This window comes from Brienomyrus brachyistius, chromosome 1, assembly GCF_023856365.1.
Source record: "Brienomyrus brachyistius isolate T26 chromosome 1, BBRACH_0.4, whole genome shotgun sequence".
Taxonomy (NCBI): Eukaryota; Metazoa; Chordata; class Actinopteri; order Osteoglossiformes; family Mormyridae; genus Brienomyrus; species Brienomyrus brachyistius.
In genome coordinates this window covers 6257142-6277220 of record NC_064533.1, presented here as the reverse complement: position 1 = coordinate 6277220, position 20079 = coordinate 6257142, and the positions used below count along the sequence as shown (strand labels likewise).

The 20079-nt window shown below is 43.6% G+C and overlaps 2 protein-coding genes and 1 long non-coding RNA gene across 3 annotated transcripts in view; 2 read left to right on the top strand and 1 right to left on the bottom strand.

The window, feature by feature from the left end:
- Positions 1 to 1207: 1207 nt before the first annotated feature.
- Positions 1208 to 3292, top strand: LOC125735170 (uncharacterized). The gene is made up of 3 exons (XR_007394475.1): positions 1208 to 1373; positions 2807 to 2856; positions 3163 to 3292. It is a non-coding gene; the product is annotated as an uncharacterized LOC125735170 (long non-coding RNA).
- On the bottom strand, positions 2883 to 12203 carry pax4 (paired box 4). The gene is made up of 11 exons (XM_049006193.1): positions 12160 to 12203; positions 7979 to 8033; positions 7533 to 7663; positions 7224 to 7439; positions 6935 to 7013; positions 6697 to 6840; positions 6302 to 6384; positions 4944 to 5016; positions 4565 to 4641; positions 4071 to 4194; positions 2883 to 3243 (listed from the first exon to the last, which is right to left on the bottom strand). Exons 2-11 carry the CDS (start codon positions 8013 to 8015, stop codon positions 3029 to 3031), a joined length of 1179 nt encoding a protein of 392 aa, XP_048862150.1. The 5' UTR covers positions 8016 to 8033; positions 12160 to 12203; the 3' UTR covers positions 2883 to 3028.
- Positions 12204 to 12242: 39 nt separating this feature from the next.
- snd1 (staphylococcal nuclease and tudor domain containing 1) overlaps positions 12243 to 20079 on the top strand; it is a 90141-nt gene continuing 82304 nt past the window's right edge. Inside the window, exons 1-9 of the mRNA XM_049020584.1 lie at positions 12243 to 12490; positions 14275 to 14424; positions 14788 to 14908; positions 15203 to 15284; positions 17153 to 17313; positions 17562 to 17653; positions 17849 to 18007; positions 18804 to 18910; positions 19208 to 19298. Of these exons, the coding sequence (XP_048876541.1) occupies positions 12413 to 12490; positions 14275 to 14424; positions 14788 to 14908; positions 15203 to 15284; positions 17153 to 17313; positions 17562 to 17653; positions 17849 to 18007; positions 18804 to 18910; positions 19208 to 19298 (1041 nt within the window). The 5' untranslated portion in view covers positions 12243 to 12412. The remainder of the gene's footprint in view (positions 12491 to 14274; positions 14425 to 14787; positions 14909 to 15202; positions 15285 to 17152; positions 17314 to 17561; positions 17654 to 17848; positions 18008 to 18803; positions 18911 to 19207; positions 19299 to 20079) is intronic.

Below are 20079 nucleotides of genomic sequence, written 5' to 3'. Positions count from 1 at the left end.
CTTTAAAAAATGGATTTAGGTGAAACCTAAAAAGCTTGCAGTGAAATGTTACAAAAAAACAAATATAAGTGTTTTAAATAATTATAAACGTTAAAGATGATGTAATCTAGCAAGCGTGCGTCACTCCTGGAATGATTTGATACTTGTCTCCATAATGTCAGGGCCTCACTGTATATGTTTGCTTGTTTATCTTGCCGTGCAGATGTGGCACGAGGGGAATGTTGATTGGGGTTCAAGTATTTTGACTCCAGTAAATGGGCTCTACTTATAAAGGGACTGCATCTTAAATGGGAAACGACGCCTGTGGCTGTTGTTACGTAGGCTTTCGTCCTGAAGGCAGTCGGCGATCCTTCATGCCGATGCTTTAAGATTCATCCATCCAGCTGACCTGCCATTGTTCACCCACTAAAATACGAGATTATGTTTCATCCCAAACTAAATGTCTTTCAGTTAATACAGTGTTCAGATGGTTACAAACTGTACTTCAGCGAGTTGTGCTCTTTATAGGAACGATCTGGATAACATAAAAGGTCATTAATGTTGCACATATATAACAATGTACGTGACAAATAAAGAAATCTTGAATCAGTATTGTCATCTTGAAAAGACTTGTAAGTAAAAAAAAAAACTATTAGCTGTCTTTACTTTTTCAAGGTTAGTGAAAGGGGAACAATTGCTATCAGATTATTGATGGTGACAGTGACACGAGATGAAAGTGTCAATTCTTTCATTAATTTCACGACAAAGCACATTACATTGTCATTCACACAGAAATATTTTTATTACAGTTGTGTAAACTATTTTGGAGGGGTATATAGTATATATTACGAAGTATGGTATTCAAAGTATATGCTGGTGTCATACCACAACCTCGCATAAACCATAAAAAGGTATATGTTTTTAAATCAGCCCGTGCTATCTCCATATACCTTAATGTGTCAAAACAATACCACTGAAGCAGATTATTTCTCCCATTCTAAAAAATATACTCTCTAGTAATTATCTTGCTGTGCAAGGACGGGACATTTGATGTAAAAACAAGTTTTCTGACCTACATTTATTTGCTTTCGTCTATGCTTCAGTGTGCCAGGACAAAGGAGGGATTTGTCAGGCTGTGATTCGGCTCTACCAGCTCCACGCTCCCCTGAGACAGTCTTAATCCAAGTGCGCGGACCCCTGGTCGCATGAGCGCGCAAGTAGGCTAGGCTGGGATCGCGCAGGCAAGGCGGAAACGCGCGCTGCGAACAAAATACTCACTCACATGCGTTTTGGTTTATTACTCAGCTTAAGTGCTTAATTTATCCCTAAAATTGTGGTATTTTCCTCTAAAACTCATCCTACTGTCATGGGTCAAAAGAGGCAACGATGAGAAAGTAAAGAACGATTTTCGTTGCTTTATACATATTTTGTTATTTATCTGTCTATGTAACAATGCAGTGCCTTTATTAGTTAGCCTAGTATTTAGTACGGGTCACACAGTGACCCCCGCAGTGCTTCTTGCTGATCGTGTCTCTCGGCGGCGTGTAAAAAGCCCGTCTTTAGGAGTCAGTAAGTGGGATCGGGTCGTGGTTTTCGCGGCAGTCTCAGCTGTAGCTTGATCGTGGGGCACAGCCCGGCCCCTAACCGCCTTCCTGACTACAGGCTTGATTTAGTGAGTTGACACTTTGTTTGTTTAAGGTTTATGGGTTTTTTTGTAGCAGGGCCGATGGGGTCCCACTCTGCCCATTAGACTGAGCTTGGTGCGTTTGCTGGTTCTCCTTTTCATTCGGCTATTAGATCCCTGCTGCTAAATCGCCGCGCTTTTCTCGTTCGTCTCACTGCTTTCGCTGGACGCCTTTTTTTCCTGTGACCTACTCCCTGTTGGATCGCAACGTAGAAATTAATTTGCCCTAAGTGTGTTTTGACTGCACGAGAGGGGAAAAAGGTTCAGCGAAAGTCCACAGTGGTGCATGTAAGGGACCCGCATATGTTGGTATTTAGTAATGCAACGATGAAACTGGCTGATTTCACTAAGGGGTAACGGATAGTGGGAGTATTGCGAATTTAGGTAAATGACAGCTCTTAAACGAACAGACCTTTTGAACAGAAGAACACACACCTGAAGGGTTAATGCGGTTAGGCCTATTCATTTTTTTCCACCCAGCTTAGCAAATCACATTTAGTAAATTTTTATTTATTTACTTCCGTATTAGTAAGACTATTTATTCAGAGAGAATGTCCTTGTTTTGGTCCTCTGCAGTTTTCAATTTAAACATACTCCATCCTTCACCACTTGTAATGTATATGCTACGCTAGCAATGTAATGCTGAACAGACAAGGGGCAAACACTGAGGAGGGGGGGGGGTTACTGTCTGGCGGGGCATACCAAACCGCTAATGGAGATGCATACCCCTTTATCTACGGTCAAACTATGTCTTTCATCAAAGGCAATTGCCAATAAAAATTGTTCCTCATAAAACTTGAAATAAAACACAAGTGTATGGAGTGTATTTAATCCTCCCTGGTGGATGAACTAAACTAAAGCATGACTGTGATTTTGCTGCCCCCTTCTGGTAACACCACGAATTAGGTTTAATTTTCCACTGTCTTAGTACTTATAGTTGGATAAAACGGGTTTCATGAAACGATATCTTAAAATAGCTAATATCAGCAGATCTTTGTTTCAGAATTAAATATTTGTGTTTTGCTTATGAAAAATAATGCGGAATGTCTTGATGTGCTACGAGCATATTTCCAGTTCCATCCATGCATTTCCTAACAGCATAACCAGTATATGTTTGTGGTAAGTCTGGATTCTGTCCCAAAGGAGCACAAGTGAGGGGGTACGCCCGGTAGCACCTCGGATTCCATGCTAGTGTGAGTATGTCTGATCAGCTTTCATTCTTTTCAACAACTTACTCTATACTCAAGAACTGAAAGCTGGATTTGTTTAATGTGACATGTTTAAATACGATCTCAGTCTCTTCCTATTTATTGCTATTTATCACTCGTTATCTTCAGATAACTAATGTCCAGGTTTATATACAAGCTAAAGCAACCCCAGATGCTGAGTGTCTGATAGGGTCGTCTGAGGAGTGCTTGTCTTCAAGACGTGGTCTTCATCAGTGAGGCAGGAGAAATAGTGTCCCAGGATGACGGGCAGGGGGGTCCTTTCCTCTGCAGGGTACGGCACCGAGTTCCACGGAGGGGCCAGGTGGGCGGAACCGTAGCCGGAAGCGCCTGCTCTTCTGGTGATTAGGGAGACTGTAAAAGAGTGGCACTGTAAACCTTCCCAGAATGCACTTTCTGTAAGCCTCCACGCCATTGGACCCCCGGAGCTCCACCCCCACAATCATTACTGCTAGCATCCATCACCACAGCCTGGAATAAATCGGGGATTTTCCTGATTGTCAGGATCCACCCCTGACTACTACACAGACGCTCCCTGGGGTACGCCGGTCTGTGCTATGATGTATCGACTTTACGATGGGTAAATGTTTCATTTTCCAGGACATTATTCAATAAATTACACTTGATACTCAACACTTTATTATAATATAGGCTTTGTGTTAATGATTTTGCTCAACTGCAGGCTAATGTAGGTGTTCTAAGCACGTTTAAGGTAGGCTAGGCTAGGCTATGATGTTAGGTGTACTGTAAAAGTACATTTCTGCCTTACGATAGGCTTATCAGAACGTGACCTCATCGTAACCCGGGGAGAGGCCGTCTTTGCAAAACATTTAGTGCTGCAGTAATATTTGCAAGACAGCCATCACTCTGTGTAGGATGGGGATAAATCTCATAAAATTATAGGTTCGAAATCACAATTAAAATGGAAATTACTGTTCAGCAGTTGGACAAATGACCATTATGCACATTCCAGGCAATCCAATTTGGGGATATTTTATTGAATTGAATCTATAACATCTTCTCCCTCATTACAGACAGAGCCTCAAGGGATGTTCACTGGTGAGAAATCCTATCGCAACAGGCTCAATTAGTGCCTCTGGTAGCCATACGCCAGTGTAGGAGTCCTGAAGGAGAGGTGAACCATGCTCTAATCTCACTGCAGAGTGGGTGTGATACCTCACCTGGCTGGTAGGGGGCGTGAGAGGCGGCTGGGTTTGCGGCCCAGTGTAGCTCCCTGGGGGCCATGCTGTAGGAGAATGCTGCTAGGGCTTCCTGGTGCACTGATGCCACCTGGTTCCAGTTACTCTGGACACAGAAAACACAACGTGGGGAAAATGCTGTTTCCTGCCGTGTTTAAAGAAATTCCCTTTGAAGGAAACACAATGGATTAATGCCAGTTCTGCGTAATACCAGTGATGCATGTCAAAGCGACGCAAAGCAGTTTCAGTACGTACACTGCAAAAGCATAACATATAGTTATAGTAATAATAATAATAATAATAATAATGAATAACATGCAAGAAAAAGGCATTTTTGGCATGACAGGCTGAAATTTAAAATGCTAAAAAGTTATAAAACCTTTTCAATTATTGCATGATTTTTAACTCTATATTGGGCTCACTGTGTCATTAAAGAGTTAATTACAAACTGGTATTGCATAACAGCTTTAACCTACCTGGGGAATATGGGGACCTGCACCGTCTTCTGCAGAGCCCAGCTTGGAGGTGCTTGACTTCTCTCTACTCATGATGTCTGTGGCAGAAGGGAGGCGCTGTTGAGTACCCCGCTGACCGCGATTGCTTCCAAGTAACCTACATGCACGCATTCTGCATGTGTTCAGTACAGCTCTGCACAGGGCAGCAGCTTCCATGTGCTGTGATGGCTACTTTGCTCACATGTTGTTTTTCCGTAAAAGGTCTATTGTCAATGGCATACATTTATTTTCGAAGGCAGAATGTGAAATTTCTGCAAAATAGTCTTAACTTCTCCGGTTCAAAGACAGCTGGAGTGTTATAGTATGACTGAAAATGTGAAGGATGTCATGAACTGCATACCTCCCAAACAGTAGAGGGCGCAATTTCGTTTTTCCTCCCGGCGCCACTTTGCTCTTCTATTAGAAAACCAGACCTTCAGGTGAGAGATACACATTTGCATTTTTGACAACAAAATATATAATGTGTTTCAGTTATTTGAAGGATAATTTCACCCTACACGATACAATGTCTGATTTTTAAGATATTCTCAGAGGTCAGTAAATTTACTCCAGTTTCATTACCATCCATCCATTTTCTGTAACCACTTGTCCTGTTCAGGATCCGGAGGGGTCCGGAGCCTATGTTTGCAATGCAGGCAGCAACCCATCACAGGCACACTCACTCACACACCTATGAGCAATTTGGTAACTCCAATGAACTTTAGCATGTTTTTGGTCATTTGGGGGAACCTCCTTGCCAAGACTGGGAAAACGTGCAAACTCCACACACGAAGACTCGAACCCTGATTCCAGAGGTACAAGGCAACAGTGCTAACCACTGTGCCGCCCCCCAAATCATTACCTTTACATGTAATATTTTATCAAATTTTTGTAATTACATTCAATTCAGTCTGAAGGATGGATGCAATATATTTCATCTTCTCCACACTGCTCTTCCCGGTGAGGGTCGTGTTGGAGAACGCCAAGCGTGTCAGGCCACACCTCCCTTACCGAGGTCACGGATCTCTATACTCCTCACCCTGTCTCCAAAAGTGGGCATGGCAACCTTGTGGAGCAACATCATTTCAGTCAGCATTACCCCACTCCTCCTTAACAGCCTGAATGAGGTTGGAGTTGAGTTACTCTGGAAATTCATGGTTTAAATGTTATTTATTCTATCGTACTGGCTATTTTACTACTATTGTCCCTCACCATGGGGATCTCCAAAGTAGGAGTAACTCCACCCTAATACATACGTTTGCTTCCAGAGCATGAAGGTAACGCTCACTATTCCTGTCACACACATCTATCTCCTGCATTAGCTGAGGCTCCTGATCCATAGGAAATGTGACGTTCCACAAGCCCAGATAGGGATGCAGTATATCCTATGTAAAATGAGGTCTTCATACAGTATAAGCTGCTTTCACACTGAAGTTCCAGAACCTGGCCCTGGTTTCAAGTGCTTGGGCTGTTTCGACTGGGCACTTTTGTAGTTCAAGGCCAACGTCTTGTGTCACTTTCACACTGCAGAACAAGAACTTGGACCTTTATGCTAAATAAGCTTGAGAGACAATGAAACACAATCGGACTGAGTTCCAGCATGCGGTGTGAACACGACAAAATTATTGGTTCCGGAAAAACATTCTGGCTCCTGAAAAAAGTGCCCATAAACTGAAATCTCTGCAAGGCCTGCCTGCCACTCATCTCCATCCTCATTACCTTTATTGTTCCTTCTGAAAGGTTCATCTCTGCTGCTAGTTTCTCCCTAGTGAGCGAGTCTGGATAATGTCCCTGTCGAAACTCTGCAACATTAACAAAAAAAGCACAAGGTGGATGATAGGGACGGCCCACATTCACAATTACACTTCAAGCGGATCATTTCAACCCATAGTTTAATAATACTGCTGGATTTACCCATTGCATCAGTACACAGCACAAAGTAATACAAACTCAAGAAGACACACATTATATGTTAGATTCCTCAGACATAAATCATTTTACCTCAATTAAAACGACTTCTTGCGATTTTAAATGCTTTTTAATCCCGCCCATAGTTTACTAAAAATGACCTACTTTGCAAAGCAGTGTTTAATCAGACATTGAGCTGCGGGTACCTTGTTCTAATACTGCACATTGTTCTTCGGTGAATACAGTACGGATCCTGTGTTGTTTCTTTCCTGTCCTGCTATCTTCTGCTGCAGGACCATCATCAGTCCTCCACTCCGTCATCTTGCCCACATCTCTACCAGACGCGTTTTCTATACGATTCGATGAGGAAAAAGATGGCAGGAACGAAAATTGAGTTGACTGCATTTCAGGAGAATATTTGTGATTTAAAGAACAACCATTTACCCTGAGGCCCAGGGCAGTCTGTCCCAAAGGGTATGAGATCCAGGTGGATGTTTCTCAAAACTCGGTTTACAGACGACACCTACAAACAGCGCGTGAACAATGCGTGACCTTTTTATTATACTGTGTATTAGACTTTAAATCCTTTCTACGATTGCAATGCATATGATCATAAAATTGTATTTCCTTCTTTCCTGTAGTTTTGTCAACACTTAAAAATAGCTTCCGTTCTGCATTAAAATAAGATGAAATTTTGAGCTGAATCAGCGCGATTTTCGGTTAATTCACTTACACTGGGGACCCTGTTAGGTTCGCAGACCCCATCAGACTGGAGTTTCTCCCGGATTTCCCAGGCGAAAACCGATGGGTTCTCACACTTGTACCGACCGATGTTGGAAATCACTTCTGGCGTGAGCAGGCGAGGTTTGCTACCCCCGATCGATTTGGGACACAAAAGTCCGGTTTGATAATATCTGCCGAGGATTTTACTGACACAGCCGTTGGACACCTGGATAAAAAATACGACAGAAGGATAAATATGTTTTAATATATTTATCATTAGCATTAGCGTTTTCCGCGAAAACGTGTCGCACGTCGGTACCTTTAAAATCCGTGATATTTGACAAGGTCTTACACCCTCCGCCGCCAATTCCACTATTTTCCTCCTTTTATATGCAGGGAGGGGCCTGCCGTTCAGGAATACCCCTCCGAGTTGGTTTATGCAACTTTCTCCTATAAAAAGCAGCAAGAAGGCTCAAAACAAATGTGAAATTATGAAATTATCGTAACTGTTACCTTTCAATAACTTCAGTATTTCATTAAAAAAAAAGACAAATCAAGAAATGTCTACTTTGTTGGATGGCTATATTTCAATTAGTTTTCAAGCTACTTTGAATTTGAAAATGTCTAACTGTCTCATTAAATACCTCGTTAGCAATTATAATAATCAAATTTTAAACGCAAATATAAAAAACTACATCCGAAAGGACAAAACAGTTACGCATATTACATGCAGCGTTTTTAAAAGATAATGTCGTAATAATAAACCTTGTTCTATCACGTCCTTATTGTGCAGTTCCATCATCCGCTACTGGTAACTTTTCTGTGGTAAACAAAAAATGGTAGATATACGTACAGGTTATGTTAAATGCATCAGGTGCGACATTTCATTGGTACATTTTGGCGAAGTTCACACAAGTTCCAAGTAATGCTGAACCGCCACCTTACCTGGAAAACGTAAATAATTCTGCTGAATTTCGCCAAATCCGGAACAGTGTTTTTCAAATCCAAAGATGTAATGACTCACTGCCCTCATACAGTGGGGGGATCCTGCAGGCAGGAGACTCGCATATAGGCCAGCAGTCCTGCCTGACTGACGTGAGTCTGACCCCAGTAATTTATAGCCTTATATTGCATGCAAATCAGCATGCATGCGTGAGTGCATGATCTCACGACCGCTTCAGTTTGAAGACAACCGAGTATTGTGTTATGTTTCCCCCCAACTGTGCTGTTGACAAGTGCAGTGTATGCCCAAATCTACTTATGCAATTTACACAATAAATCAACCAAATAGTCATATACACACGTAGGTGTGAATTATGATCACCATGAATGTTTTTATTCTTTTTGTATGTGCTGTGTCGCATTGCACATTTTATGGTTCACCGCAAGAATCAAACGTGGTCTCACCCCCGTCAAAGTAGTTTGTATCAAGTGTAAGAATAGGTGTATTTGCAAGAACATTTCAAAGTCTAAAAACAGCAAAGTGAAACCTTCAGTTTTTAAGCTTCGCTGTTTAACATCAGTTTCCTGACCTTGTTCTTGTTAAAGTGCCAGTTCATTGTATTTCAGTAGGTGTGCAGCAAATATAGGCGATGCCACGAGGAGGGTAACATAGCCTATTACCCAGCGCATGGAAGGTGTATTTTCAGCACCGAATTGTGATGGACAGCATTTCTCAGCTAGCGGGTAGGAAAAATTTGCGGCTGTGTAAGCTGCCTCTTAAGTTATTGCATAGATGTGCGCCTTGGAACGCGCTTCAGAAATGGACATTTTCCTGAAAAATACGACGTGCACGCGGCGCCTTGAGTTTTACTCTTTAAAGGGCTCGCCGCCCGTCACGTGACTCGGGCATCTTCTACATTCACGTTAAAATCCAGCTCGATTGTATTTTAAAACAAACATTAAAACGTCTGCCATATGGTAAAGTACATTTGATAAATCATAAATCCGTCAAATACACTCTTTTATTACATTTTCTTTCAACCGTGAACAAATAGAGGCAGACATAGAAATGTATGCGACCAATTGGCAGTATATTTATGAAATGGAGATTCGAAAAACACTCACAGATGTCTCCTGTCTGACATGTAGATAAAATATGTTGTAAACGTTTCAAAGAAAATATTTGACGAGCAAATATTAGCGAATGAAAATCCATACAAGCCTCGTGGTCGAATCTGTTTAATGACTAATTGGGCATCATTAGTAAAATCCACATAGGTCATGCCACTACAAAAATAAAGGGTTTATTTTAAAAAGCCATATGTTCCAAATTATATATTAACCACGGGTTAGTTTATGATAATATTTTCAGTACTGGAACCACGGCATATTGAGCACAGTAAGGCGGAACACCAATATCTCCCTACCAACAGATAAAAATTGATAAATTATTTATTTCAGTTATCAAATCCCATAGTCCGCTTCAGTCAAAGTACTTATATTACTTGAATTCTCATGTACTTGAACAAATGTTAATAAAATAATCCTTCGGTTGGCATAGTACCGATCAAACATTAGGTGCGTAATTTTCAAATTTTGTGCTAATGACTACTTATAGTTACTTTTTTTCTCAGAGAAAATGGGTTTATGACCCATATATTAACAAAACCACACACCGACATATACATGATATACATTATTATATACACATTTATTATAGTTCTTAATTGTGGAGAAAGGAGCGTAAAAGGTAGTCAGATCTCCTGCGCAAACACGAGGTTACCAAAAGTTATCCATAGCGCACACTCTCACGTATTTAGTGCAAAGTTATCTGCAAGTAACAACGATAAACTGACACAGTAAGGTAAAAACACCATTATCGGGCTTCTTCATAAACAAGTTTTAACTTCCACAGTACGATATTACTCTAAGTCTACTAATTTAAAATTCGGTATGGTTATTATTTTAATTTAGTACCCTTGGACCGCATTGTATATGTCTTAGATTAATGCGTACGTTGTTGGCCATAAAGCATTGTGTCATACATTTGAAATAAAGATAACTTATTCTATGAAGTGTTCTACTATGTGATAATGTGTAGATTAATATATACAATTACTAATTGTAGTGCATATTACTTGTTTTTACAAAAAAAACATGCACTTCGCATAGTAAAATACATATGCGCGCACAACAGTGTTTTTTTAAACAATGTAAACTGAAATGATAAATCTCGCATATACTGTACATAAGGGCAAACGTATCATCATAACGTTCGATCATTTCAGAGACCATTTCAGTTAAAGACCCTGCTGTGACATACTGCTATTAAAAATATAGTTTCTTAACTGTAGATAACGGAAATTGCTTGGATTTCTCCGCTTAGAGTCTGGGAACGTCGTGCAAGGTTAGTGGGCTGTAAGGTAGCGAAACGTTTCCCAGCTTTCTTGTAGACGAATAAATCTCAGCCGACGAAAATACCACCATACTCTAGTATAAACTATTTAATATGACGTTATATAATTTCATATTATACAGACATTTTTAATAACATGAACAAATGCTCCATCATTTTAAACAAAGAATCGTCACTTCATAACTGCGTTAAAGCACTTCGTAATGTCGAAATGCGAGTTTTCATTCAAAATGTCTATTATAGCAACGACATGTGTACCTTACACTGAGCAGGCTCCGTGGGATTTCAAGAACAAGTGGCAGCATTTTAATGTAAGTAAACTATAACTGACGACATATTTCATCGTCTTTGAGTTGTTCATACTGTGTACTAAACCCTTTGTCCATCACTGACCTTGCAGATGTGCAGGAGCTGCAGTTCGCCACTGATTCAGACACTCTCCTATATAACTATATATTTATTTTAATAAAGCAACATATGACATATGTAGTTGTCATTTTATTAGTACAACCACACATCTAAAGCCCAACTCACTGTAGTGTTACACTCTTGGCTTGTGGGTTTAATTCCCATCCTATTCTCATGATCTGGTGTTGCTAAATGACACATGTGTGTGCTTCTACATAAATGATTGTGGAGAATGGATAGACAGAGGGAGGGGCACTGCTGGAGATTTGGGGCCCCATGAAAGCATATCATAATGGGCCCCCAACCCAGGTCAATCCAATTGTGATCCAATTTTTTTGGGGGGGGGCCCTCACTCAGGAGCCCCTGCAATATGTCCTCACTTCCCACCTTTACAGTGCCCCAATTAACTAATAAATACACACATTTTCTGCTTATCCATTACAGGGTCACCACGGGCCTGGATCCTATCCCAGAAAGTACAGGACCACGGGGAGCACCATGGATGGGATGTTTTTTTCATCAGTGTATGCACAGACCAAAGTCTGTGCGCGGGGAGGACACAAACTTCACGGACGTAGATACGGAGTCAGGATTCGTTGCTCTGTAAGGCGGTACCGACACTGATGCGTTCACATTTCTAGTCACACCGATTTATGTCGGGGGTGAGCACCACCTGGCGGACACCAAATGTCATATCAAATTCAGTAACGTTCGAACAAAACAAAACAAAAACATATATATATACATATATACACACACAGTAATAGTAATATGAACACAGAAACTTTAAAAAGGCATATGCTCTTGAATTATTAAAAAAAAAACTTGGAATATTACGAAATATGAGAACACATATAGAACAATCGAAATACTCAGCGAAAAATAAATTCCTTGCTAAATTCAATTATTAGATTAGTAATGAAGATCAAGACATTTAGAGCTTTAGTTGCCGAGATAGATGGTGTTTCCGAAACTGAATCATGGTGAATCGATAGCGAAATCACATAAGTCCCCATATATAATGTCTTAAAACACGCGTTTTCGCTTCTCTCATTCACCAAAACCCCCAATATGCAACACTATCAACAACCTCCTTCTCGCATGTCCGCTTTAAAATCGTGCTGACGTGTCGCGCCCCTTTTTACCCCGGAAGATATATATATTTTTTTACATATCTTACGTTTTCAAAGAATTGCATACAGTTGCACTGCAGACCCTCCCGGCCGTGGCCCGGAATAAATCGCAATTTGACGTGTATGTCCTGTGCATGCTGGGGCTGCATGGCATCGTGCGCTTCCGGTCTAGTGAGTGTGTAAAGCGACGCTCAGTCCTTTTTTCCCTTTCTTGGACTCTCCAGTAGCACAGTCGCTCTGACTGCCGACTCTTTTCTTCCTGATCTCTCTGGATCCCTTACGTTTTAAATCACTGAGACCATGGCCTCTTCGGCGTCTGCACAAGCACAAGCAAATCCTGGCTCTTCTGCGCCATTGCAAAGAGGAATAGTGAAAATGGTAAGCCTAAACCACAACTGTGGGGGTCTGAGGAGCTTAAAAGCAAGGATCTGGATAAGTAAGTTCTAAGCATCTGATGGAGGGCAGTTTCTCGGCTCATTCACACCTCGCCTGTCTCTTAAACATGTTTAAACGTGGGTGATTTATTTGACGTCGAAGTGGAACTAATACATTTGTTTGATTTCACTTTGGTATTTCTGTCCAGGGACCTGCGCGCGTGTGTGTTTGTGCAAGTTCCCTTGCCGCGTAGCTTTTTGAATTCAGGTAGTGTGTTTAGATGGCGGAGTATTAGTAATAGCTTCGAAATAAACACTTTAAATTATTATATGACCACATCCGATGATGATGGTGGTGGTGGTGGTGATGATATCGAATTTCATAAATCTGCGAGGACTCTGATCAGAGTATCGTAATTCTCGTGATTGAAGTGTTCTTACGTTTAATTAAGCAACATGAAGAGGAAAGCGATGAAGGTTTTTGAAAAACGTGATAAATGATGCGGATCGTTTGCAAAAAATGCAAAACATGTATAATTTTTAACGTATAATACGCTCCAGTCATGCGACGAAATTCGAAATTCACAGTGATTCGTTAAAATCAGTAATGAGGTCTGTTACCGGCGATCGGGGTCCTGATGGGGGGGTGACACTTCACTTTATTCGGGATGAGAAACTGACACGTAGGTGTAAGTCTGGCCGTCCGAGTGGAAACCCCTGCATCGCCATTTATACAAACTATCTCATGAACTTTCGCGGACGGCTGTTACTTTTTAAAGTTACTTTTCAATTCCCATTTATGGGGGGTTGTTTTTAAAATTTTGTAATATCGTTCTAAATGAACAGATGTGACTCATCAGCGTTACTGCCGTTCGCTTTGCAGTTTCGATACCTCAAGCGGCTGAGTACCACTTGTACGTGTATTCATTGCAAGTTTCTTCCAGTCCAGCTTTATTATTTTAAATACTTATTTACGTTTTTGTAGTCTTTTTGTGTTAAATTCTTTCTCAAGGATGTTGTTCTGTGTTGCGGTTAAAACAGTTGTAAATAATTAAACCCGCTTTTTACAAGTTATCTCTCTTAGGGGTGAATTTTAGTAGGTTTGGATTTTTTTTCTGTCAAGGTAGGCAACGTAAGAATTGCTACTTCAGTTTATTGATATAGGTCTTTTCGTATTGGATTTTGAAACGCATTTAAGCCTGTATCATTTTGTTAGAAGTTATGTGTCTTATCGGTCAATGTTAAGGTCATAGTATGCAAATTGTAAACCCGTGAATAAAGCAAATAACGCTGCCGTTAATCATTAGCTTAATATTTACGTTTATCAAATCTGTCTGTCAGCGGCACGTGGATGTGTGGAGAGCCTGATGGTTTCCAAGTGCAGTTTGGCTTCTGCTGCGTCTGATTTGTGGGATTTGTTTATATATTTCACTGTACGGTATGTTATACATAAGTTGAAATATACATATTGTCGGCAGTGTTACTTAACAGCAGGATTAAAAACGTCTTTTTCTATGTATTAATTTCCATGAACTCCTCTGTTGTGGTGCCTTTCTCCTGGGAGTCACAGATGGTATATGTAATATGTAATACCAGTTCATCCGAGCCTGAGGTTCTCTGTAGATGACGAGGAAACTCGAACAGATGTGGGGGGGAACCTCCAAACTCCATATTGGCAGGCTGAGTTCTAGCCTGGCAGAGCTGCCTCTGGAATCACTATCTCCCTCTGTTTTGACTCCCCCCCCCCTGCCTAGTGGTTGAGCTTGGTGTGTGTGTGTTGTCTCTCAGGTTCTTTCGGGATGTGCCATCATTGTTCGAGGTCAGCCTCGGGGGGGGCCTCCACCAGAGAGACAGATCAACCTCAGCAACATCCGGGCCGGTGCCTTGGCGCGGCGTGCTGTCCAGGGCCAGCCCGACACTAAGGATGTTCCCGATGAGGTGAGGAGACCTTTCGCCTTGGTGTGGATGCATGTGTCCTCCACTCACTCTCTCCCATGGTCACTTTTGGTGATTGAACAACCGAACTTTAATGAAGTAAATTAATTCAGCAAGGACTTCCTACCAAAGAATTCAAATTGAATCTTGTCTGTTAACTTCTGGTAACTAATTTTAAAGCTTGAGAAACGCACTGGATTGGATGCCAGTCCATCGCAGGGCGATCTTGTTCCTCTAACTGCTTTGTTTTTTCTTGTGCCACAAACACCACATGCTTGCGAGGAGCCAGGAGTCTGAGTGTGTCTTGATCAAACGTTCTGCCACTGAGTTTGGACACAGCTGACCTGAACGGTAACTGTGTTTTAGCCCTGGGCCTTCCAGGCTCGTGAGTTCCTCCGCAAGAAGATGATTGGTAAGGAAGTGTGCTTCAACGTGGAGATCAAGACCAACCAGGGAAGAGAGTATGGGATGGTGTACCTGGGCAAAGGTATGTATAACCACAAAGAATGGTCTTGATTTTTTATTTTTTTTTATCTGAATGTCTTTCTGGGAAATGTATGACTGGGTTGGGTTTGTGGTGGGTGTTGTGTTATGGATGGTGTTGTTCCTGAACAATCTGATGCTGCAGATGGACCATTTGAAGTGGTTTTTGGGTGGTTCTGTGGAACTGGGAATTATGGGTAGGAGTGGTATTGCTCGAAACCCACCGTGAAAGGTTGAGCCGGTTCTTGCGGGATCAGTTTGTTTGGATTTTCTCCTCACACTTCCACTCTCGTTTCAGATACGTCAGGGGAGAACATTGCAGAGTCTTTGGTTGCTGAAGGACTCGCCACCGTCCGCAGGGAGGGGATCCGTGGCACCAAGTAAGTCTGCTTTTTTTGGCCTTCTTAGCTTACCTCAGGAATGTCTTGGTTTTGCTCTGAACAGCTGGTGGTTCAGCTAAAGTTCAGTAGAGGCACCATCTTTATGGTCCTCCTTCAGGGGTCTTCTGGTATTTTATTTAATTTTTTTTCTACATCAGTGATACCCGGGTCTCTAGGTGTGACTGAGGTGGATCTGTGGGGGTCCTGTCTCTGGCGTGAGTCATCCAGTCACTGCTGCATGTTCTTCCAGCTCCAGCTTGGAATCCTGGCATGGCTGCTAGGTTTATGGTTGAGCGGTGGTTCATGTAGCTGACTCAGCTGTGTCCTTCCAGCGAGTGGTTCCCCTTTGTCTCTTGACGGGAAATTACATAGCGGCTTATCTCTGCAGCCTAACTAAGCTGAAGTAAAGGAATATCTTTTGGTTTAACTGAAAGGAACTGGTACATCATCTGCACATTATCAAAGCATGCTTTGTTAGGCAGCAATTTTCACGTAGTTTATTACCTGTGGCAGTCCGGAGCGGATGCCTCTGCTTAGAGCAGAACAGGATCAGAACTCAAACTAGATGCAGTTCTGAAATGTGACAGAAGGTGGCAACAGAGTGCAACCGTGAAACAGCCCTTTGACAAGTGCCGCCTTTCTGTGGTAGCGTTTTACGAAGTGCGCAGATATCTGGACACTGTACTCCTTGGGCAATCCTTCGCTTAGCCAGACCTCTGTGTCAGTGCCTAGGACTCCCTCTAGGAGTCACCTTGTGTGGTTTATCCTGTAACGACTTTGACAGGTGTATTCATTGAGAGTTTCTTTGTTGCGAGTCGCCTACTGCCCTTGATCCTTACAGGTACTCAGTCCTCTTGTGTTATTGAGAGCTGTTAGCCCCCTAGTTACCGGTTGACTATTGGGTTAAGATCTTCATGTTTTTCCTGGAATGGAGTGTTCCAGTGAGCCCCAGTGTCACTAGACATCATGTCATATTCACAAGGTCCTCGACCGAAGCTCTTTACGCCCCTAGAGATGTGACTGTGGCTCTGTTTTATGGTTTACGTTTCCAGAATATTCCAGTCGATTCTGCCAATCATTTTCCGCTCCAGGAAGCTCTTTTTTGTGGCTCTTTTCAAGCAAGGGATCCAGTGGGAGGTGTGAGAGTCTTTGAGGGGGTGTCATGGGTGATAGTGCTCGTGTTCATGGCCGGTGGGGTTTGGCGCTTTTGCCGCAGTAATGATCCTAGGCGATGCTGAGTCTGCGGACCCCTGGTCAGCTTTGGGGGGTGGGGGCAGCTTTAGAGTCTCCTCTTTCTGGCTTTCCCTGGCTTACGGCGTCCCAGAGTGTGAATAGTCCGGTCTGACGGGCAGTAAACGGTTCTGTTTGACAGGAGCTGGAGTTTGACACCCGGGGAAGCTCTCCAATTAGTACCGCCTTGTCTCTGTCCGATCCTCGACAGAGCTCCCCCCCCCCGGAGGTTTCTGCGGGTGGCTGGCGTCTGGCTGTGCTGCCTTCTACACTGTTGGTTTGGCTCCAGTGGGGGAGGTTTAATCTCTTGGGTGTGTGCTAACTGTCCTGATGAAATTTCAGCGCAACTTTGCAATGAAGGGATCAAAGTGAAGAAAGCAGAGTGTAGGGAAGGAGAGGGCTTGGGAGAGCAGTTCCCTGGTGGATCCTGCTGTAGGACCCTTGAACGAGATACCTAAGCTAAATTAGCCCAAGAAAATATCCAAAATGAAAGTTGAGTCACTTGGTAACCTCAGTTTGATCTGTAGTGGTTCTTCTTCAGTTCGTTATGGGTGGACAGAGTGCGGAAGGTGTCATGTACCATCGCAGTGGTCGGTATACATGTGCACCTTGTAAATGCACCGTCATGCCCCCTGCAGCCCAGACCAAGCCCGGCTCTGTGACCTGGAGGACCAGGCGAAGTCGACTAAGAAGGGCATGTGGTCTGAAGGAGGCGGATCCCACACCATCCGTGAGCTCAAGTACAGCATCGAGAACCCGCGCAACTTCGTGGACTCCATGCACCAGAAGCCTGTTAACGGTAGGCCCGTGGCTCTTGGTGGCCTGGTTGCTTGTACTTCTGTTACACTCCTTTCCCGTACTACTTTTAATAAGCACGCACTCCACTTGTGTGGTGCTTTTTTGTAATATAACTGCAACTGGGCCACATTTGAAAACGTAACACACTGAACCTGGTGTCATGAACCTGTCAGAAATTCTACAGAGTCAATCCTGATGTAGCCACAGTGGCCTTCCATGGTGCTGACCGTCTTAAATACCCACCTACAGCAATCATCGAGCACGTCCGTGATGGGAGTGTTGTAAGGGCCCTTCTCCTGCCTGACTACTACTTGGTGACGGTGATGCTGTCTGGAATTAAGGTAAAGACCCCCGACCACTAAACCTGTAATGCCACGAAAACGTGGGTGTAGCTGTAAACTTAAGAGTCGCATTGACTCTCGGCTGTATAAAACACCATGTCCAGATCGGCGCCCACTTCTGGCGACTCCTGAAGAGCTAAAGGGCCTTTCTGAAGCCTGGCTCTCTGCTTTTCCCACTCTCGTCCATATCTCTAGTGTCCTACCTTCAAACGAGAGGCAGATGGCACAGAGTCTCCGGAGTCTTTTGCTGCTGAGGCCAAGTTTTTCACCGAGTCTCGGCTCCTCCAGCGAGACGTGCAGATCATCCTGGAGAGCTGCCACAATCAGGTCGTCCTGGGCACCATCCTGCACCCGGTAAGAGCCACGGCCAGAGTGGTCCCTAAATCGCTATGGAAACCTGCAGCGGTCTTCGCGGTGCCTGCCCGCCATTGGCTAGTCTTAAGTGATCTGGTCGTTTTGTTCCCCCTGCTAAACTGGCTGAAAACAAGGTGCATGAAGGTACTTTACCTGCTCTGGAGTGTCGGTCTGTTCCTGTGGTGCGTTTTCTGAAAAGCTGCCTTTTTCGTTCGTAAAGCAATTTCTCCTCCCCTGGGAAGATGCCTTTCATTTATGTACCTCACCGGTTGGGAGTCTTTAAAGCTTCATGTAATCTTTTGAAATCACATGACCAGAAGGTGGCAGCTTTTAACTTCTGGCAGGAGTTCAGCCCCTTTCCATGGAGGACCTTGCTTTCTGTGAGATCTGTTTTAGACCTGGAGAACTGGGTGATCCTAACTTAATGCAGTTCAATTCAATTTATATAGCGCCTTTCATGATTGTTGCCCCATGGTTGTCTTGTGAAACCTTCCTGCATCGTTTACAGAGTCATTTTAAATACTGGGAAATGATAAGGAACCCAATAAGAGCTTCATGCTGAAAGCTGGGAGCCCATGATGCACCAGTGTTCCTCTTAAGTGAGAACATTGAGGTTGAAACCATTACCGGCTGGTGGTTGGAAAGCTGGACTCCTCAAAGACGCCGGGAGCCTTTTCAGCTATTTCTCTCGGTGATCTAGGATGCCAGGCTGTCGTCCTTTTGGTTCATGTGGGTACGGAGGGAGTACTGGGTCGAGACATCCAGGGCGTGATTCTCCCTTGCCGTCTTCCCACAGAATGGTAACATCACAGAGCTGCTGCTGAAGGAAGGCTTCGCTCGCTGTGTGGACTGGTCCATGGCGGTCTACACGCAAGGCGCTGACAAGCTGAGAGCGGCGGAGCGGTTAGTGCCCCCCACTTTGCCCCTTTCGGCGAATCTGGACAGGTCACTTGTTTACCCTGCCTTTGTTAGCAGTGACACCTGCACCAAATACAGAAAGATTTCATGAAACACTGTTTTTCACAGTGATTCCACAACTTCAGCAAAGGTGTGAATCTCCCGTGGTTGAATAGCAGGCACCTGGGGGGCTGTGGCAGTTAAATACGGCTTGTGGAGTGAGAGCCGAAACGTTTATCCTCCGAGTGGTGCGTGGCCGTGTGACGTGTGAACGAGCCTCGCCGAGCCCCGTTTGTCTTGCAGGTCCGCCAAAGAACGCAAGGTGAGGATCTGGAAAGACTACGTGGCCCCCACCGCCAACCTGGACCAGAAGGATCGTCAGTTCGTGGCCAAGGTAAGGGTCAAAGGTGAAGCATGTCTCCAAGATGGGGTTGGGAATTCCCAGACTTCCCGGCTAATCCATCCCAAGTGTGGTCTCTCTCTCTGTCTCGCTAACCCCAACTCTCGGCCTCTCTCTCTCGGCCTCTCTCTCTCGGCCTCTCTCTCTCGGCCTCTCTCTCTCGGCTAACCCTAACGGCCTCTCTCTCTCGGCCTCTCCCTTTCTTTTTATATACTGGCGTTTGTGTTTTTGTGACTAAGAGTTTTAAGTCAGTCTTTCTGTCTCTCTCTCGTAATCTCCCTGCCTCCTTGCTGGGTATTTTGTTCTTGGCCAGTCCTCATATTGACACGGTGGCATTTTCCAGATTCTTGCTGGATCTTGCAGCATGAGGATGTTTCTTTGGTTTAACTTGCCTTCACGTTGTAGTTGGCTGACTTTGTTTCTTCCACCGTTAATTGGACGACTCGACTTCAGAAGGGCCCTCTGGCGTGGACTGTGCCGTTAGAAAGGTCACAGCATCACCGGCTGGCTGACAGGGCAGCTACACGCCTTCTGAAGGATGGGGGAGAGCATCAGGTGTTTTAAAAACGGGTGTTTGGTTCATGACACGGGCAGCTACCGCCCCTGGGGTTCCCGTCAGCCAGTGCAGTGTATTTTGACCCTCCTGAACGAAAGATGATTGACTTTCTTGGAGATGCTCATTTTGTCAGATCTGACAGTTTCCTGAACTGGTTGAAATTTAAATGTCTCTTTAAAAACAACCCTTGGCACTTCCTGTTAACATGCTGCCAAGCTG